General features: G+C 33.0%; 1 protein-coding gene across 1 annotated transcript in view; it reads left to right on the top strand.

The window, feature by feature from the left end:
- The window catches only part of LOC149542071 (aluminum-activated malate transporter 14-like), a 72,304-nt gene extending 52,970 nt beyond the window's left edge, over nt 1-19,334 (top strand). The window contains exons 3-8 of the mRNA XM_089795686.1: nt 15,823-16,147; nt 16,696-16,836; nt 17,140-17,412; nt 17,498-17,631; nt 18,555-18,698; nt 18,840-19,334. Of these exons, the coding sequence (XP_089651812.1) occupies nt 15,823-16,147; nt 16,696-16,836; nt 17,140-17,412; nt 17,498-17,631; nt 18,555-18,698; nt 18,840-19,334 (1,512 nt within the window). The remainder of the gene's footprint in view (nt 1-15,822; nt 16,148-16,695; nt 16,837-17,139; nt 17,413-17,497; nt 17,632-18,554; nt 18,699-18,839) is intronic.
- The last annotated feature ends 1,992 nt before the right edge of the window (nt 19,335-21,326 follow it).

Below are 21,326 nucleotides of genomic sequence, written 5' to 3'. Positions count from 1 at the left end.
TGGGTCAAAGGGGGGTTATAGGTCACCCTATGACCCCCTTTGACCCATATGAATGATTCGAATATGTCCCTAGGGCTCCTAGGACCCATAGGGACATATGTCATCTTTTAATGGGTCAAAGGGGGTCATAGGTCACCCTATGACCCCCTTTGACCCATATGAACCATTCGAATATGTCCCGAGGGGTCCTAGGACCCTTAGGGACATATGTCATTGTTTAATGGGTCAAAGGGGGTCATAAGTCACCCTATGACCCCCTTTGACCCATATGAATAATTCAAATATGTCCCTAGGGGTCTTAGGACCCCTACGGACATATGTCATCATTTAATGCGTCAAAGGGGGTCATAAGTCACCCTATGACCCCTTTTGACTCATATGAATGATTCGAATATGTCCCTAGGGGTCCTAGAACCCCTAGGGACATATGTCGTCGTTTAATGGGTCAAAGGGTGTCATAAGTCACCCTATTACCCCTTTTGATCCAAATGGCCCATTTGAATGTCCCTATGGATCCTAAGACCCCTAGGGACATATGTCATCTTTTAATGGGTCAAAGGGGGTCATAGGTCAGCCTATGACCCCCTGTCACTCATATGAACGATGCGAATATGTCCTTACGGGTCCTAGGACCCCAAAGGACATATGTCATCTTTTAATGGGTCAAATGGGGTCATAGGTCACCCTATGACCCCCTTTGGCCTATATGAACGATTTGAATATGTCCTTATTTGTTCGAGGAGCCCTAGGGACATATGTTGTTGTTTAATGGATCAAACATGGTCAGAAGTCACCTTATGACCCCCTTTGACCCATATGAACGATTCGAATATGTCCCTATGAGTTTCAAGACCCCTAAAGAGATATGTCGTCATTTAATGGGTCAAAGGGGGTCATAAGTCACCTTATGACCCCCTTTGACCCATATAGCTCATTCGAATATGTCCCTAGGGGTCCTAAGACCTGTAAGGGCATATGTTATCATTTAATGGGTCAAATGGGGTCATAGCTCACCTTATAACCCCCTTTGACCCATATGAACGATTCGAATATGTCCTTAGGGGTCTTAGGACCCCTAGGGACATATGTCATTGTTTAATGGGTCAAAAGGGGTCATAGGTCACCCTATGACCCCCTTTGAACCATATTACCCATACAAATATGTTCCTAGGGGTCCTAGGACCCCTAGCGACATATGTCGTTGTTTAATGGGTCAAAGAGGGTCATAGGTCACCCTATGACCCCTTTTGACCCATATGAACGATTCAAATATGTCCCTAGGGGTCCTAGGACCTCTAAGGACATATGCCATCATTTAATGGGTCAAAGAGTGTCATAGGTCAGCCTATGACCCCCTTTGACCCATATGGCTCATTTTAATATTTTCTTTGGTGTCCTAAGACCCCTAGGGACATATGTCGTCATTTAATGGGTTAAAAGTGGTCATAGGTCACCCTATGACCCCCTTTGACTCATATGAACGATTCGAATATGTCCTTAGGGTTCCTAAGATGCCTAGAGACATATGTTGTCGTTTAATGGGTCAAAGGGGGTGATAGGTCACCCTATGAACCCCTTTGACCCATATTACCCATTCAAATATGTCCCTAGGGTTCTGAGGACCCTTAGAGACATATGTCGTTGTTTAATAGGTCAAAGACCTATGACCCCCTTTGAACCATATGAACTATTCGAATATGTCCCTAGGGGTCTTAGGACCCCTAGGGACATATGTCGTCATTTAATGGGTCAAAGAGGCCCATAGGGCCCTTTGACCCATATTACCCATTTGAATATGTCCTTAGGGGTCCTAGGACCCCTAGGGACATATATCATCGTTTAATGGGTCACCTATGACCACTTTTGACCCATATGAATGATTCGAATATGTCCTTAGGGGTCCTAGGACCCCTAGGGACATATGTCATCGTTTAATGGGTCAAAGGGTGTCATAAGTAACCCTATGGCCCACTTTGACCCATATGAACGATTCGAATATGTCCCTAGTAGTCCTAGGACCCCTAGGGACATATGTCATATTACACATTCAAATATGTCCTCAGGGGTCCTAGGACCCCTAGAGACATATGTCGTCGTTTGATGGGTCAAAAGGTTTCATAGGTCACCTTATGAGCTCCTATGACCCATATGAACGATTCGAATATGTCCCTAGGAGTCTTAGAACCCCTAGGGACATATGTCATCGTTTAATGGGTCAAAAGAGGTCATAGGGTGACCTATGACTGCCTTTGAACCATATTACTCATTCAAATATGTCCCTAGGGGTACTAGGACCCCTGGGGACATATGTTGTCATTTAATGGGTCAAAAGGGGTAATGAGTCACCTTATGACCCCCTTTGACCCATATGAACGATTCGAATATGTCCCTAGGGGTCCTAGGACCCTAAGGGACATATGTCATCATTTAATGGGTCAAAGGGGGTTATAGGGTGACTTATGACCACCTTTGATCCATATGAACGATTTGAATATGTCATTACTAGTCCTAGGACCCCTAGGGACATATGTCATCCTTTAATGGGTCAAAGGGGGTCATAGGTCACCTTATGACCCCCTTTGACTCATATGAACGATTTGAATATGTCCCTAGGGACATATGTCATTGTTTAATGGGTCAAAGGGGGTCATAGGTCACCCTATGACCCCCTTTGATCGATATGAACGATTCAAATATGTTCCTAGGATTCTTAGGACCCCTAGGGACATATGTCGTCATTTAATGTGTCAAAAGGGGTCATAAGTCACCTTATGACCCTTTTTGACCCATATGAACGATTTGAATATGTCCCTAGGGGTCCTAGGACCCCTAGGGACATATGTCAATTTTTAATGGGTCAAAGGTGGTCATAGGTCACTCTATGACCCCCTTTGACCCATATTACCCATTCAAATATGTCCCTAGGGATCTGAGGACCCCTAGAGACATATGTTGTCATTTAATGGGTCAAAGAGGGTCATAGGTCACCCTATGACCCCGTTTGACCCATATGAACGATTCGAATATGTCCCTAGGGGTCTTAGGACCCCTAGGGACATATGTGGTCATTTAATGGTCCAAAGAGGGTCATAGGGCCCTTTGACCCATATTACCCATTTGAATATGTCCTTAGGGGTCCTAGGACCCCTAGGGACATATGTCATCATTTAATGGGTCAAAGGGGGTCATAGGTCACCTTATGATGTCGTTTGACCCATATGAATGATTCGAATATGTCCCTAGGGGTCCTAGGACCCATAGGGACATATGTCACTATTTAATGGGTTAAAGGGGGTCATAAGTCATCCTATGACCCCCTTTGACCCATATGAATGATTCGAATATGTCCCTAGGGGTCCTAGGACCCTTAAGGACATATGTCATCATTTAATGGGTGAAAGGGGGTCATAAGTCACTCTATGACTCTGTTTGACCTATATAAACGATTCAAGTATGTCCCTAGGGGTCCTAGGACCCCTAGGGACATATGTCATCATTTAATTAGTTAAAAGCTTTCATAGGTCACCCTATTACCCCCTTTGACCCATATGGCCTATTCAAATATGTTCCTAGGGGTCCTAAGACCCTTAGGGACATATGTCATCATTTAATGGTTCAAAGGGGGTCATAGGTCACCCTATGACCCTCTTTGACCCATATGAACAATTCGAATATGTCCTCAGCGGTCCTAGGACCCCTAGGGACATATGTCATCATTTAATAGGTCGAAGGGGGTCATAGGTCACCCTATTATCACCTTTGACCCATATGAACGATTCAAATATGTCCCTATGGGTCCTAGGACCCTTGGGGACATATGTTGTAGTTTAATGCCTCAAACAGGGTCGTAAGTCACCCTCTGACCCCCTTTGACCCATATGAATGATTCGAATATGTCCCTAGGGGTCCTAGGGCCCCTAGGGACATATGTCATTGTTTAATGGGTCAAAGGGTTTTATAGGTCACCCTATGACCCCCTTTGACCCATATGGCCTATTCGAAGATGTCCTTAGGGGTCCTTGGACCGCTAGGGTCATATGTCATCGTTTAATGGGTCAAAGGGGGTCATAGGTCACCTTATGACCCCCTTTGACCCATATGAATGATTTGAATATGTCCTTTGGTGTCCTAGGACCCCTAGGGACATATGTCATCATTTAATGGGGCAAAGGGGGTGATAGGTCACCCTATGACCCCCTTTGACCCATATTACCCATTCAAATATGTCCCTAGGGGTCTTAGGACCCCTAGCGACATATGTCATCGTTTAATGGGTCAAAGAGGGTCATAGGTCACCCTATGACCCCCTTTGACCCATATGAACGATTCAAATATGTCCCTAAGGGTCCTAGGACCCCTAGGGACATGTGTCCTCATTTAATGGGTCAAAGAGTGTCATAGGTCACCCTATGACGCCCTTCGACCTATTAAACGACGACATATGTCCCTAGGGGTCCTAGGACCCCTAAGGACATATTCGAATCGTTCATATGGGTCAAAGTGGGTCATAGGGTGACTTATGACCCCCTTTGACCTATTAAATGATAAAATATGTCCCTAGGGATCCTAGGACACCTAGGGACTCTTTTTTTCCCTCCAAACTTTATATTTTAAATTTTTCCTTTTCCCTTTCAAACTTTATACCGCAAAAGAAATTAAAATCTACTAGTTTAATGATTAAAATTAAAATATTCTTTTTTAGATAATATAAATCACATATAAAACTTTAATATTATCACAATAAATTAATAATTAGTAAATATGATTACCTATTAATTAATAGAAACAAACGTAACCATTAAAAAATCATGTGAGTCTATCAAAACAACTAAAACTTTAGAATGAGTCATAAATAGATAAATTCCACTAGTTAAAATTTCATAGCTCTTAGAATGAAGACTTTAAAATAGTTTGTAAATATGAACTTGGCTCAAAAAAATGGCTTTGGGGTTTATATCTAAGATATAAATGTACTTGAAATGTAGGCTCTCAAAAGAAGACCAATTGTGTCTCAAATAAAAAATGGGAAATAAAATCAATTAAAAAAATGTATAAATCATAATGTAATGGAATTTGTATATTACCTTTTGTATTCTAACATTGCCCTTGTAAGTTTCTCTACATGTTTTGATTAATAGAAATTAAAATCTTTAAAGAAAAAATAGATTTTGAAAAATAGATCATGAAAAAAACTTTAATAGAAGATAAAATTGATACAAAATAAGATAGAAGAACAAAATTCATGGTAATTACCTAGATATTCATCTTTTATTATCATCTTTGGTTCATAAATTTAATACATTTCCAAGGAGCAAAGCTCCAACAAATAACATATTGACTAATAAACCATCTTAGTACATTTACGCAAGTTTCAGTGTAATGCTATATTAGAACACTTGTACTTCATATAAAGGGAACTTAATTATGTTATGAAGGAGACTACATATCCTAAACCATTAAGATTTAAAATTGTGACCATACTTTCAAGAGTACAAAATCTCATCAAATTAATTCAACTACACTACTTATGTTTACAATGAGAGTTGGGATGAAGATGTTAGTTAAGATTTAAAAATATTCAAAAATCAAGATGCCATTTGAATACAAATAGATTTTAATGTGGACTTATAAGGTTATTAAAAATATTTAAAACTAAATCTCAATGAAGATTTAAGTAAAAAGATGTTTAATAAATGAAAACTTATTCGATGATTGTTTAATAAATATTTGAAGTTATGTTAATACTTAAATAATTATTCATAAATGATAAATAATCATAATGTTGGAATCGTCTATTATAATATGTATGGGGTGATTAGTTTTTAGATTTACAAATAATTTATAGAGTGTATGAGATAGTTTATTTTTCAATGAATATAGATGTTTATAGTATATGGGAGTACTTTGCACTTCATTTCAATGCAATTTATTATAAAAGAGAAAATTATGTCCTACACCCTAGTAGGCTTGAACTTGTAGCCTATCTTTCAAGAGTATTTAAGTTCTCTGTCATTTTCCTTATTGAAGATTACTAATATTAAATTACTATTTTTTGGACAGAAAGTTTGGATAGTGTAGATACCTGAAATTGATTAACGTTTTAAACCCTATTTAATCTTCTACTTAGATTATTAATTGAATAATTATATATTATTTAATTATTTAATGTTAACCTTCTAGTTAAATCAATTCAATTAATTAACTATCATTAATTAATTAAACGGGAACCCATAACCATTTAATTAATTAATCTTCTATTAGTTATAATAAATAAACTTAGACGGCCTATTTAAGTTAATTCATTTTCCTCAAAATGGTCACGTTCCCCAATCTTTCCCTTTGGGTTGTGAGATAAGAAATATCTTTTTGGAAAATCTACTCTACCCCCAAAGTCTTCTCAAGATCTCTTGGAGTGTATCTTGACCATTCATTATCCTTCAATCTAATTAGTTCTATTTACTGCATCTCCTTCAACTATATAAATTGAGAGCCTAATATTTATTTCTTCATTTGTACCTTTTGTACAAACTTATAATGCACAATTAAGACCAACCCATAATCCAACATATCATTATATTGCTCAAATCTCTCAAAATATTTGAACTTGAGAAATTACTAAGACACATCAAATAGGTATGAAAAATATATACAATAAAAAGAATTTATAATTAGGTTTCTTGAGGTTTTCATTCTCTTTCATGTTTTCATTTTGTCTCTTTTATTGTTTTATCTTGAGGTTGAATATTTTAACATGATAAAATTAAGTCTCAATAAAACATATTGAAACATATAAAAAATAGCCATTATGCATCACAAGCCACAACTCACCATCCTAGTCCTTAGAATAGGAAAACAAGTATAGAATCATACTAATATCAAGATAACTTAACCTAGTAACATGAGAAAAATATGCAAAGCTAGGCATAGGATCTCCATGATGCCTAGTTCATTCCATAAGGATTATATAAGAAAATGAACCAACTACAATGATCACAGCCTAAAATAATAGTCCAAAATTATCTGAATGAACAATGAATAGATAAACTAAAAGGAAATACTCTTAGGTTATGTAATTTTTTCAATGTCCTAAGGATGCACATTCATAAGAAACCCTAGTTAAATAGAAGATATTCCAAAAGAGGAACTTATAAATAGATGATGGGACTCATAACATAAATTTCATGCTCATTCTTGACCTATAAATCTTCTTCATCAAGAAGGAAATGGATATCTAGGCTCCACAAATTAATAAATGCATAAGGATCACTCCATCATCATGTATCTTACTACTACTTAAAAACCTTTGTCATGGTCAATCTTACCATATAAAGTATTTCTATTTCAATTTGTGGCATCTCTATAATCACCAAATAACAACTTTTTCAACTTTTATTGTTTGACTCCACTCCTGACATTAGTCCATAAGTTAGTGTTCCCTAATCTATTACAAGATTATGCTACTCATCTAATATCATTTTACTAGTAATATAATATGACATCATCATTTGGTTGTGACCAATCTTTAATTTCACTATTTCACATTCATTCATTAAATTCTTCAACAATTATACAACCTTGGTAAAATTTTTGGCCACCTACTACAAATCCATGACTTTTTATTTTGAAGCAATTTGATTGTCTAAGGTGTAAATCTTCATCATACTTAGGTTCTTTTCCTTTATTTATTCAATTTTTTAAAGGAAGTAAGGTAAATCTTCTTCCACTTTTGATGATAAAAATAGCATTACTTATGCTAACCACATCACATAATGCTTCATCTTGATAAGGGTGAATGTTGAAATTAACCCAAAATTATTCTTTCACTTCTACCAAATCATCCTAAAAAAAAGTTATCCCATTAGGAAATGGTTTCTTGAGTCTCTGTAATTATGATTTCTATAACACTTCCTCTAGTATAATGTTATCAATACTTCCACCATCTGTTATCAATTTGTAATATTTTCCTTGTGAATTACAAAAAGTTTAGAACAACTACATTCTCTATATACACTCTAGTTCCTTATGTCTCAACACAACTCTTTTGAACATTAGAGATTATCCCATTTTAGGTAAAAGTTTTATTTTAACAAGTTCTTTTTTGCCTTCTTATTCCTTGTGTGCTACTAGGTTTTATTTTATTTTATTTGTACCACCAGAATATTAAGAAGCTTTGTGTCCAACATTACCACATCTGAACAAGTACCTTTGAAGTCATCACCGTGTCTTCCCTTCCCTTGAATCTTTTGATTAGGTTCCTCTTTACTCATAAGTTTTCCTTTTCCAACTTCTCAACACCTAGCTTATGTCTAACCCTAGGGGTAGCTTGTCTTCTATTTAACTTATGCTCATCCTTCACAGCATACTAATAATCATCCTCATTTGTACTAATCTTCAATATACTTACCTCATTTTGAATTTTAATTATCAAACCATTTAAATACCTAGCCTCCTTTTCCTTGGATGAGTATTTTAGATATAATTTTCATCTTGTATTTCTCTTTGATATAATCTTGACTATTTGATCTTTCTTCTTTAAGTTGTGTATTATCTTAAACAATTCTACTTTAAAAATCATTTGGTATAAAATTGGCCTTAAATCTTGAAATCATAACTCTCCATCTAGTGATCTTAAGTTCACCATTATCTTCCCTATCTTTTTGTAATTATTTCCACCATAAGGAAACGTGACTCTTCAAATTAGTATATGCTAACATAACTTTTTACGTATGTCAAATATCTTGAAGCTTAATGTAATCCTCTAGCTCATTAATCCAATATATCAATTTAGTTGTATGTAAATAACTAGAAAGACATGAAACATTGGTTCTATGACTCTTACCAATTTTTGACATAGATCTCAAAAATATTTGCTCCTCTGTAAGAATATCAACTTTAGCTATTATGAAATCGTGATATTGCTATTAGGATTTAATTGTGTGATTTTTTAGTCAAACTCATTGACCCATGTTTCATGAGTAGTGATTCAACATGAATCCATCTCTCATGAGAATAAATGGAACACTTAGCACTCATTGGATCTAGGTGACACTCATAGGGGTGAAGCATTGAGACTTTCCAGGAGGTCACCCATCCTAGTACTACTCTAGCCTAAGCGCACTTAACTACAAATTTTCCTCCATGGTTAAACCCAAAGCTTGCAACCCCATTTGCAAAACCTTCACCAAGTGTTGTGCCTTATGAACCATTCATTAGAAAGACCCTTAAGATCATCAATTGATAAGTAGGAGATAATTTCCACAAGTCAAATTGTGATATTGCTATCAGGATTTAACTGTGTGATTTTTCAATCAAACTCATTGACCCGTGTTTCATGACTAGTGATTCAAAATGAATCCATATCTCATGAGAATAAATGGAACATTTAGCACTCATTAAGATCACACTTAGCACTTAACACTTAGCACTTAGAATAAATGGATCTAGGTGATGCTCACAGGGGTGAAGCACTGGGACTTCCCAAGAGGCCACTACTCATGAAACATGGCTCAATGAGTTTGACTCAAAAATAACACAGTTAAATCTTGATAGCAATATCACAGTTTGACTTGCCATGGAAATTATCTCCTATTATGAAATCTTCTAAAAATTCCCCAAATTTCTCTTCAGTCTTAGGATTTATCCCAACCCTAGCCATAATTTTTTTATCTCTATATTTATCGAATTTTTAAATTATCCATTATTTTTTCTAATGTTTATGATTAATTCTTCTAGGTGGCATGTTTACCAAGATGCCAATCCTTAAGTCCTTGGGTTTGGTGATTGAATTACAAGTGACAATTTCCCCAATTTGAACTAACAATATACCAACACTAAAAGCTTCCTCGATCAACTAGGTTGTTAAATTGTAACTAGGAAACTATCAACTTATCCAACTAATTAATCCTCCTAATGAAACCTTCTAAATTAAAATTTGAATTCAATGTTCTACCACCGTAAAACTAGCTTAATGAGTGTGATCTCCAATTTTCTAACAACCAATCCTTCTCTTGACACCTTACACTAGCATCTAGATGATGTGGATCAAATCCTAAAATTATATCACTCCATGAAAATTAATTTAGAAGCATCTTGAGTTTGGAGCAATCTTGCATCAACCAAAATATCTTATATGTTCAGTTTTCCTACTTTTCTATATTTCCATTTTTTCATTTCAGTGATCTTTGTTTTGTTTAACTCAACACTTATGATGTTTGGAATATGATGTAGATTTAGTCTAGTTCCTAATCCTAGCTTTTTAGCTTATTCCATTTTTTTCTCAAGTCATGACCCATCTCCTCATAGGTAACGTGATCTTTCTAGTTTTTTTGACTATTGATAGATTTCAATCTTGCAATGGAAATCTATTCATATGGATCTTTGGTGGTACATTTGGAAATGTTCTTGGATAATTTGACGACATAAATATGGAACCACAACTTTTCAAACATGTTATGTCATTTTTCCTTGTGATATAGGTTCAAATTGTTAGAAATCTAGTCTTTCCTTGGATGTATTGTAAATGGATTGTTTATCCTCTTATATAATTGTGAAGACATATCATATTTTGTAAAGTTAATAATAATAAAATTATCTAATTCTCCTTAAGAGGATGTTTACGCTTTTTATACACCTACCATTGAATGATGGCTTTCATAGACTTGGGAGTTACACATGAAACTCCTTTCCTCATCTCTATTTAAGATATACCCTTCTATCTCATACTTAAAAAAAAAAAGGGTATGTGCAGGATCATGGTCAACCAAACTATGCTCTTAAGTGGCAATAAAAAATCAATAAATTAGGATTATGTCAACTTGACATGCAATTTTCTACTTGTTATAAAATTTATATCAAAAAGTTGAGACAAAAGAATCTCTAGGAAATTGAATTTAGTTTCTAAACTACTAGGCCTTATCTAAAAAAAATAAAAGTAAAAATTGATTGGTCAAAAGTTTGAATTGTAATGCATTAGTACAAAAATTTTAGGAGAAAAATAAATAGACATATGTCTGACCACCTTAATAAAAATAAAATGATAATATTTTTTAATAATAATTTAGATATAAGAAGTAGACTCATGCCTGGATGTGACACATATTTTTGGGTATGTTTATTCTAAATAAGTAATTAATTATTATTTCTTTGCTTTAGTATTTTTAGAGTAAAAAAACTCTTGTGTCTAGCCACTTTAACTAATTGCAAAATCTGTAGCATTGATTTTATTTTTTTCCTTATAGTAGAAGAAACATAGAATGCGATGCATCTTTTGGATTGCAAAAATGTTGTACCATTTAAAAGTTATAGTTGTTTTTCAAGTAGTATGTCAGTCAACACTTTATACATAACTCCATTAGAAAATAAGTAATATTACTTACTGAACTCATAATTTGAAAAACCTTACATTTATGGAAAGCTGAGAACATTCTTCAGAAACCCTTTTCATTTCATCAAATTTTGGTGAAAATTTTTCGTTAGCTACATGTTTGAAGTAATAAACACACAAGAATAGGCCAAAAATTCATTTTTGGGATGTTTCTAAAGTTGACCATATAGGGTTGATATCAAAAGATTTAGTAGGCCTTATAAAGGTATTAATTGTTTTCGTTTAGTATTGTGATGGGAGGGAAAAAATTTGGAATAAATTTTGAAATACTCTGAGGCATTCTAGAACTACATATTTTTTAAAGTGCCACTTTTTGGCTCACCATGATGCTACACATACCCACAACAAACATGAATGTTCTTATAAATGAACTTTTTGCTCCTTATGTATCTTCTTCATAGGCTCTACCTCATTCATAATGACACAAAGATTTTGTCTTCACTTTCCTCCTTCCCATACCTTCTTGTTGGATCCCTAATTTTTGTTATGAATTTTGACTACTATGAGTAAAACCATTCTTTCCTTCAATTATTTTAGTAGTGTGTATATTAACACCCTTGTAGGGACATTTATTGATAAGATATGCACATTAATGGGCACTAGGTCAACTATAGGTTTTATATTGACACTGGCATGCCTCAATGCAAATATAAACCTCACAATCATTACTCGCTGCTATTACCATCTATTCATCAAAATAATATCAAAGGTATGAGAAGAGGCCCTCAAATATTCCTCCATACATGTCACCTTTCTTCCATATAAAAACAAAGTGGGGCCTTGTTATAATCAGGCATGCCCAAGACTATTAGATTCAACATTTTGAAGGTTCCACCCGCAAGTAGTAGTCATGGAAGATAAAAGAAAATATTTTTTGCAACTTCTTCATACCTACATAAGACTCCCATATATATTACTTTTTGGTTGTAGTATTGCTAAGAATGGCCTTTTTATAGTATTTCACGATGGATAATTTATGTGTTTTTCTTAAATTTCCATGTTTTTCAACTTTAATATGTCATTTCTTTGGTCATGTTTAAAATTTCATCTTGGTGCATCTTGTTTAGGATTTTTATTGATTTATCTTCCTCCTTTTACCTCTCTGCACTAAGCAAACATGTTCCCTTATGCCACTAGTTCTTGAATCTTAGTAATATGTAATGGGTGTCTACATAATCCATAAGAGGAATTCTTCTATTTTCCTTAAGTTTAATCCCAATCCTAAACCTAATAATAAGTTTTATAAATCTTAACCATACAAAAAATCTAAACCATAAACTAAAACCTAATCATATTCTCATCGGTAAACCTAACCCTTTCCTTAGCTCTAAAAGCATGATAGAATCTCTAAACCTAACATGATAATTCTAATGATACACCTTATCTCTAATTCTTATCATAATATTAACCCTAAATCCTAATCCTCGTCCTACCCTTAACTTTAAGACCATAATAAAAATTATAACCCTAAATCACAATCTACCCTAATCCTAACCATGGAGAAAAAATAACTCTAACAAAATCTGAAGTATAATCCTATACCATGACCCCAATTCTAAGCATAATCCTAGCCTTATCCATAACTCTAACTCTCACCCTATCCATACTCAAGATATTAGACTTAACCCAACCCTTACCATGATGTAGACCCAATCCATCGATAATCCCAAACTTGATGTGAATAAATTCCAATCCCTAAACCCTAATTCCTAAACCTAGTCTAGACACCAACCTAAACCATAATACTATCCATGATGTAAACAATTACCTTAACAACAATTGAAAGCATAACTTTAATTTCAACTCTAACTCTAAACCCTATCAATAACTAAAATACTAATGTAACTATAATACTATCTATAATATAAACCATAAACTTAATCCTAACCTTAAACCCCAATCTCATTTCAAACCTTAAACCTAATCTTAATCTCTAAGACTAACCCAACCCAAACCATAATTCAAAAAGAATCTTAATCCTAAAGCTTAATTATAACCAAAATCTTTTTCCTAAACCTAACCCTAACCTTAACCCTAATTTAAATTTTAATCTAAACCCTAATCTAATCCTAATCATAATCATAAGAATAATTAAAACTGTGATTATAATCATACAGCTAACCATAGTCTTAACCCTAATAATTATTTAAAGTCTTGTCTTGACCATACCCTAAATCCTAACACTAAACATAACTATGGTGTATAAACTAAACACTAACCATATCCTAATCCAAATTATAGACTTGTTCTCCCTAAACATAACTCTAACTCTAACCCTAAGAATAACCTAAACATAAACTCTAACTATTTTTCTAGAAACTAAGAATGACCCTAAACCTAACAAAATCATTAATCCAAAGATAAATATAGCCTTAATCTAGAAGCATAATTTAGACCATAACCTTAACTGTAAGCCCTAACCAAACCCTAATTCAAACTCTAACCCCAAATATACTTATAACCTAAATCCTAACTACAATAAGAATTCTAAGCTTTGCAATAACCATTCACAAAGTTGTAACCCTCACAATGATGTATACTCTAGAACCCTGACAATAATCCCAAACCTAAACCTACATCCAGCCTAAATAAACCTAAACCCTAACCCTATTTCTTACTTAAATACTTACTCTAGCCTTAAGCACATGATGTAAACTCTAATCTTAACCATTTATATAGCCCTTTTCCTAAACACTTTCCCTAACCACAATTATAGCTCTAAACTTATCAATAAATCAAACCCTAATCATAATATATTTAACATAACCCAAAACCTATCCCTGCCCATAATCCTAATCCTAACATCTGCCTTAATCATGGTGTAAATGCTACCCCTAAGCCTTATTGTAACTATAACCCTAATGTCTACCCTAACTATGATGTAAATGTTACCCCTAATCCTTATGGTACTTCAAACCTCCTCACTGGTAATTTTATGTATTGCCCTAACAATGCACTCAAATCCTAACCCTAATCATGATATATACCTAAGAACCCTAATTGTAATCCTAAACACTTAATGCTAAAGCCTATTTCTAAGCATAACCTAAACACTTGCTTTAGCCTTAACCATGATGTGAACCGTGATTATATTAAGTTATATTGAACAAAAATATGGTATAGAATTATATTAATTTATTCAAAGTTTTACAAACAAGCGATATATAAAATAAGAGGGTTGATTATATACTTGCTAGTTAAAAATTCACTCATTAAAATAATAAAATGTTGCCCTAAGAAAATCCACCTTCATAATAGTCATTTTCTTCTAGAATTAACTGATTGTTTGAATTCTATTTTTATAAATTAAATAAAAACATTAATTTAATGATAGAAAAACCATACTTATATCTTTAAACTATACCACCACAGTCTCATAATTGTATCATGCAAAAGGATCATTTGTTCAATTAAAAATATATATATCAAATTGTATAAAAATTCAATGCAAACTACTATCATCAAATTTTCTTAATATTTGATTTTTCTAAAGATTGAAGAAGAATTCAATGCAAGTTCCTACCATTTCCTATTCCAAGAAATCAATTTTCAAAAAGAGATGGCTCATATCATGGAAATAAATGAGAAGCTCTAGATAGCTTGAATTATATCAAGTTTCAACCAACATATGTAATGTGGGACCAATAAGTAGTTGAGATCAGACAAATTCCTTGTACAATTCAACTATATTTTTGCTATGAAGAAACAGAAAAACCAAGAGATGATAGTACAACAAATACAGATGTAAACTGACTTCTGCAACTAGAAAAAATATCTCCTTGACTGTTTTTTTCTTTGTTTTCTAATCTTCAGAGGTATAATTTTACAGCTTTCTTTTTCCTTTTCCAAAATGGTATCGTTCCTTCAGATTCCTCGCTTAGTTAAGAATGGCAATGGCATTGATAACGACCGCTAACTGCTTCCAGGAGAGTGGCATTTTCATGTCGTCAATCACATAAATTTGGCTATTTTTTCTGCAATTACTCAGAGAGTAAATAAATGAGCATGATCATAAAAGCCATGGCACTTTTCTCCAAAACAAGGAGATTATGCTAAGAATATTACTGATTCTTTAAGGCTGTTGTTTTCAAGATTAAAATGCAAGATTTAACCATAAGGTGTAGGTGGCAGTGAAATTTATTGAAGACAACTGTGAGCCACAAATTACATTTTCAAAAGGAATCTATCATACAAACTTTACCATCACCACATCAATGCCCTCTGAATCTTCATGTCAGAATGGGCCCATTTCAACTATTACTCCTCATACCGTGCTACATAGTACTCTCCTAATATGTATGATAGGGAGGCTCTTCGCATACTGCAATTCACAAAGCTTATAAAGAACATGAAGCACTACTTGTGGTTTGCCTAGAAAGTTTTGGTGGGCTTGAATTGAATTCTCAAGCTTGGAATTGTTGTTTGAAAGCTCAGTATAGCATTTCTTCATAATGGGTGGTCTTGTTTTGGATGATTGTAAGGTTGCCATCGATAAGGAAGATATGGGTGGGAAGAATTCTTCTGAAATTCAGTGTTTATGTAGGAAGAAAGTGATTGAAATGATGGGCATTGTGAAAAAGCTAGCCAAAGAAGTTTTTATGTTGGGAAAAGATGATCCAAGGAGAGTCATACATGGAGTGAAAGTTGGCTTGGGTGTAACAGTTGTTTCATTGCTCTATCTCATGGAGCCTCTCTTTCATATAGTGGGTGATAATGCCATTTGGGCTATCATGACTGTTGTTGTGGTTTCTGAATTCACTGCAGGTTATTTATCTCAGTGAATACTTTCTAAGTTTTTTTAATAGTTAAATTATATAGATTGTTGATAGTTTGTTGTTTTTGGATCTGATTGTGAAAGAGTTTACAGTTCTAATGTTTTAAACAGCACTCTACAATCCGTTTTTAATTTGTCAGTGAATACTTATTAAGTTCATTTAATAGTTAAATTATACAGATTGTTGATGGTCAAATTATTTACATTCTTGATAGTCTATTGTTTTTGGATTGAATTGTGTAAATTTTTCGTTAAAATGTTTTAATTCGCACTCTAGAATTCATTTTTCTTCTTCTTATATGCAGTCTCATATTAATAATAGATTATAGAATGATCCAAAACATTGTAATAAATTGTACAAATCTAATGTCATTGATATATGCATCACTGTATTTAAAAACTTAGTTTATATCAAAAATCTCCTTCCACTGACCTGCCACAGCTTTGATGGTTCATGATTGATCTGATTCTGTCCTCATTTTAAAATTTTGTGAATACCAATCTCTAGGAATGAAGCTTGAATATATTTGTTGTCCAGGTGCTACTCTTTATAAGGGGCTCAACAGAGGAATGGGCACAGTGGTAGCAGGTTCTCTTGCTATATTGGTTAGTCATATTGCAGAGTTGGCTGGTGTAGTTGGAGAGCCTATTATTATTGCTCTCTCCTGTTTCATCGTTGGTAGGTTATTGGACAAATATTTAGACTTAAACAATATATTCTAAATTTTGATTGATATAAATAGTTTATTTAAAATCATATTAGTTTCATTAAAATTTGTACATTCAATATTCTGATAAATGCTTAGATGGTTCGTCTAAAAGTATACTAGTTTCGTCCATAAAATCTATCAGTTTTAGATGAACCATCTAAACAAATCAAAGCTTAATGTAGCTACCAAAGCCAAATATTCATATATTTTTAAAAATTATAAGTATTAACATCAGTTTATATATCACTCACTTGGTATTGACTTTTCATCAGGAGCAAGTGCAACATTCTTTCGTTTCTTCCCCAAGATAAAGAGAAAATATGACTACGGGTTGCTGATTTTCATACTGAATTTCAACATGATAACAGTTTCTGGATACAGAGTTGACAATATAGTTATTATTTGTTGCCGACGCCTTTACACAATGGCAATTGGGTTCAGCACAGCCCTTCTTATCAATCTGTGTATTTCTCCTACATGGGCAGGAGAGGACCTTCACCACTCCATTGTTAAGAGATTTCATTCTTTAGCAGATTCCCTTGAAGGTGACAATATCAATGCCTTAATTTGCTTCCATATGGGCTATCTATCTATTTTTAAGCATTTCAAGGAAGTGATAAATTGTTGCAGGATGCATGATGGAGTACATAAAAGGATACGAGAATTGTAAGATGAATGAGGGAGAATCAGTCAAAAGTATAGAAGACACAATCTTGAAGGGATGTAATGATGTCTTGGAGTCTAAAACTAGTGAAGAATCCTTGGTATATCTCATTCTTTTTGAAAAGAAAGCAGATTACTTTTTGTTTTTCTAAATTGAACTACAAAATGTATGGATTTAACACAAGCTAAGAGCATCTTCTCAGACATTATACTGAAAAAGCTTCCAATTTTTTTCTTAATGATTGGTTTATATAATAAATTGTGATTTCTGTATTGTGTTTTGTATTATATGTTTTATAAATTTATTTTTATTATTAAATATTATTTAGAAATTATAATAGTTATTAGAATTCAATAGTGTAGTTTTGAAGTCCGTCTCATTAATCGGTGTCTTATGAATAGGGGCTCACAGAACTTACCTGTCATGAGAATGAACGATCCATTTAGCGCTCAATGTGTGTTGATGATGTCCACAGGTGTCAAACATGAGACTCTCCTTGACAATTGAAATATGCTTCAAAATTTATATAATGTAAAAAAATTATATATAAATACTTTTAAATTTTATACGTATTATTAAATTATAAAGATTAAATTTACATATTAGATATATTGATATTTAAATACTAAAAAGATATTATGTCCAAAGATAGAATTTTAAGATTTAACAATGATTTCATCTAAATATCAATATCTTAGATAATAGAATAAAGTGTCTTTACTCTTCTTTCTTTATCATAATAAACAATAATAAAATGTAAGATTTTAAAAATAATTATACAATTACATACAAAAATTCATATATCAATTTTATAGAGTAAAAATTTTCCTCTCTTACATACCATATTATTATTTGCTAAATCTATCTCATCCTATTTTAAAATAGGATAATCTATAAATATGCTTAGACTATTAACGATAGACACACAGTCAAGCAAACACATAGTTTGAACCAACAATTTAGCCTTACTGTACCCCAAATGAAACTATGGATATATTAATTTATTTGAAGTTATTTTTTTAGGCAAATTTTGCATGTTGGGAACCAGCCCATGGCAAGTTCAGATTCAAGCATCCATGGAAGCAATATGTTAAAGTAGGAGGCATGCTTCGCCACATGGCTTACTGTGTGGTCGCCTTGCATGATTGCATTCACTCCCCACATGAGGTGAGACATGAAATCTTATCTTCATTACTCAAACTTCTTAGAGAATTTAGAAGACTCTAATGCCTAAAATTTTAGATAAACTTAGATGAATTTTTAGACAATTGATGAGACTCTATTGACTAAAGCTTTTTCACCATGCAGAAATCCAACTTTAGGCAATTTGAATTCACAAAGCCATGGTCTTATAAAGTGGGCATGGAGGTAGCGAAAGTTATACATGAATTGGGTGAGAGCATAAAATGCATGAAGAAATGTCCTCCTCCACAATCCACGATGGAGAATTTGAAAGTTGCAGTAGAGGAGCTCAATTCCTTAGTCTGCATGGAGCACAAAATATGGCATCTTATCAATCTAGATGAAAAGCTCACAAGTACTATGAAAATCACTGATTTAACTAGAAACCCAAGTGGGCATCATGAAAAATCAGTGCATATCAGCATTACAATACCTCACCTTAATGAAGGAGAGAAGAGTGATGGTGATATGAAGATGCAGTGTGAAAGTACATACAACGTGGCAAAAGGTGGTGAACCATTTGCCACCTTTCCTTCACTTGTGATTGAGATGGTAGGCAGACTAGAGCATCTCGTACAGAGTATACATGAACTTGGGAAGATCGCTATGTTTGAAGTTTAGCTTATATATAATCTAGGAGGGAGTTAAGGAATGGACAATCTATATATACAGTTGTTATTATAAATATACATTATGTGATTAAATAAGACTCAGTGTTTTCAATCTGATGGTAAATAATATAAATGTTTGTTTTTAACATAGTTTTCAATAAATTTTGTTAAAGATATTAAGTTTTTATTAAGATATAATTTACACAATTTTTAGATTTCAAATTATTAGTGAATTTGAAAAGGGTTGAGCAAGCTAATAATAAATTGAATTTTATCTAGTGAAAGGTCTTTAATATGGTAAGAGATATTTTTGAAAATATTTTATTGAACAGTATAAATTATGACTTCTACTTCTAAATCAAATTGTAAAAATAATAAATTGATAAAAATAAATGTTGTTTCTTAATGGAAAGGAATATTTGAATTTATTTGTTTGAATAAATGACTTGAACATGAAAGCCTTCACTTGCCCTTATTTCTTGTAATAAAAGTATAGACATCAAACTTTGAAAAACATGCAAAAGAAAATACAAAAGAATTGTTGCAAAGGTGTATAGGTCAACTTATACATCAATCTAGAGAGCGTTGGTATTTTTTTAATTTTTTTTAAATTTAGGATTAAAAAAATTATTGCACCATTTTTTTCACGTCCTTTGATGGATCAATATTATGTTTAATAATAATTTAATTATATATAAAGTATTATTATGATATAAAACTGTCAATAAGTTGAAAAGTTTGGACATTCCGCTTAGTCTTGCTTGCATTGTCTTCATATGTATTTTCAGTTTGGTCCTAGTTTTCCTTTTGTAATTTATTTTTCTTACAAATCTATTTTTTCATCTAGTATTTTAACAAAATAATTTTTTACCATGTAGTGGTTATAAGAAAGCATTGCAATTTGCATAGTATGTCATAGTCACATAACTAGCTAATAAATGCATGAGCTTCATGATGATTGCATAATTTGCACAAAAATAAAGCCACCATAAAAGTTTCACATTCCACTATCTATTGTGGCCAAAATTTGTGGCCAAGAAATGAAAAACATGATTTTGAGTGTTTTAAGAATCTAGTTCTTTATTTCTTATATTCTTTTGACATTCTCTTATTATAAAACATGTGCAGAATTCTCTATTATTATTTTTAAAACTTTGTGAAAAAACATGTTTTAACTTTCGTGGGGTGATCTTAAAAAGCATGTTTTAAAATGCATGCTTATATGTTCTTTTGGTGAATAGTTGTTGTTTCTATGGGGTGGTCTTGTATCCTTGGCCCTTTTTTGTGTATATGTAACAAGTATGTTATTTTTATTAATAAAAAAGGATTATTCATTAAAAAAAGCATGTTTTAAAGAGTGTAAATTTATATACATTTGCACTCCTTCACATGGACCATAAATATCCTAGAACAATACCTTTCTCACTATTCTAAGCCTTTATTTTATTTACTACACTATTACATGAATATTCATTTCACCATATATTCATAGTCATTTGTCTAATTGATTGTCTTCTATATATATTGCATCCTCATAAATATTCACTAATTCTAGTACATGTTTTCTATTGTCTTCTTCCATGTTTATTGCTTGTCCTTGAACTTTAGATTTCTTCGCTACACCCTCTAGTAGGTTCTTATGTGCACGATCTCATAATTACTACATTATTCATGATTTAAAAATAAGGATGTCATTCTTTGAGGACATACTTAATTTTATATTTGATTTCATATGACTGCTTTGATGCCACAATTTATAACTCTACTCACACTTATCAATATCATATTATGAAAGAGATATATTAAAAGCATGTCCTTCATGGTTAAGAACTCATCCGTATTTCAAGACTAATTTGGGGACGATCATCCATTACTCACCTTCATGAACATTTAGTTCTCATCTTAAACTCATTATATTTAACCAAATATATTGGAATTAATATATTTGATGATTTTTATTTAATTTAACTAATTAGTTTACAATCTAAATTGGTTAAATTAC

This window comes from Cupressus sempervirens, chromosome 8 (genome assembly GCF_028749045.1).
Source record: "Cupressus sempervirens isolate cs-2001-9-10 chromosome 8, ASM2874904v1, whole genome shotgun sequence".
Lineage (NCBI taxonomy): Eukaryota > Viridiplantae > Streptophyta > Pinopsida > Cupressales > Cupressaceae > Cupressus > Cupressus sempervirens.
This window is presented reverse-complemented; position numbering and strand designations above follow the sequence as displayed.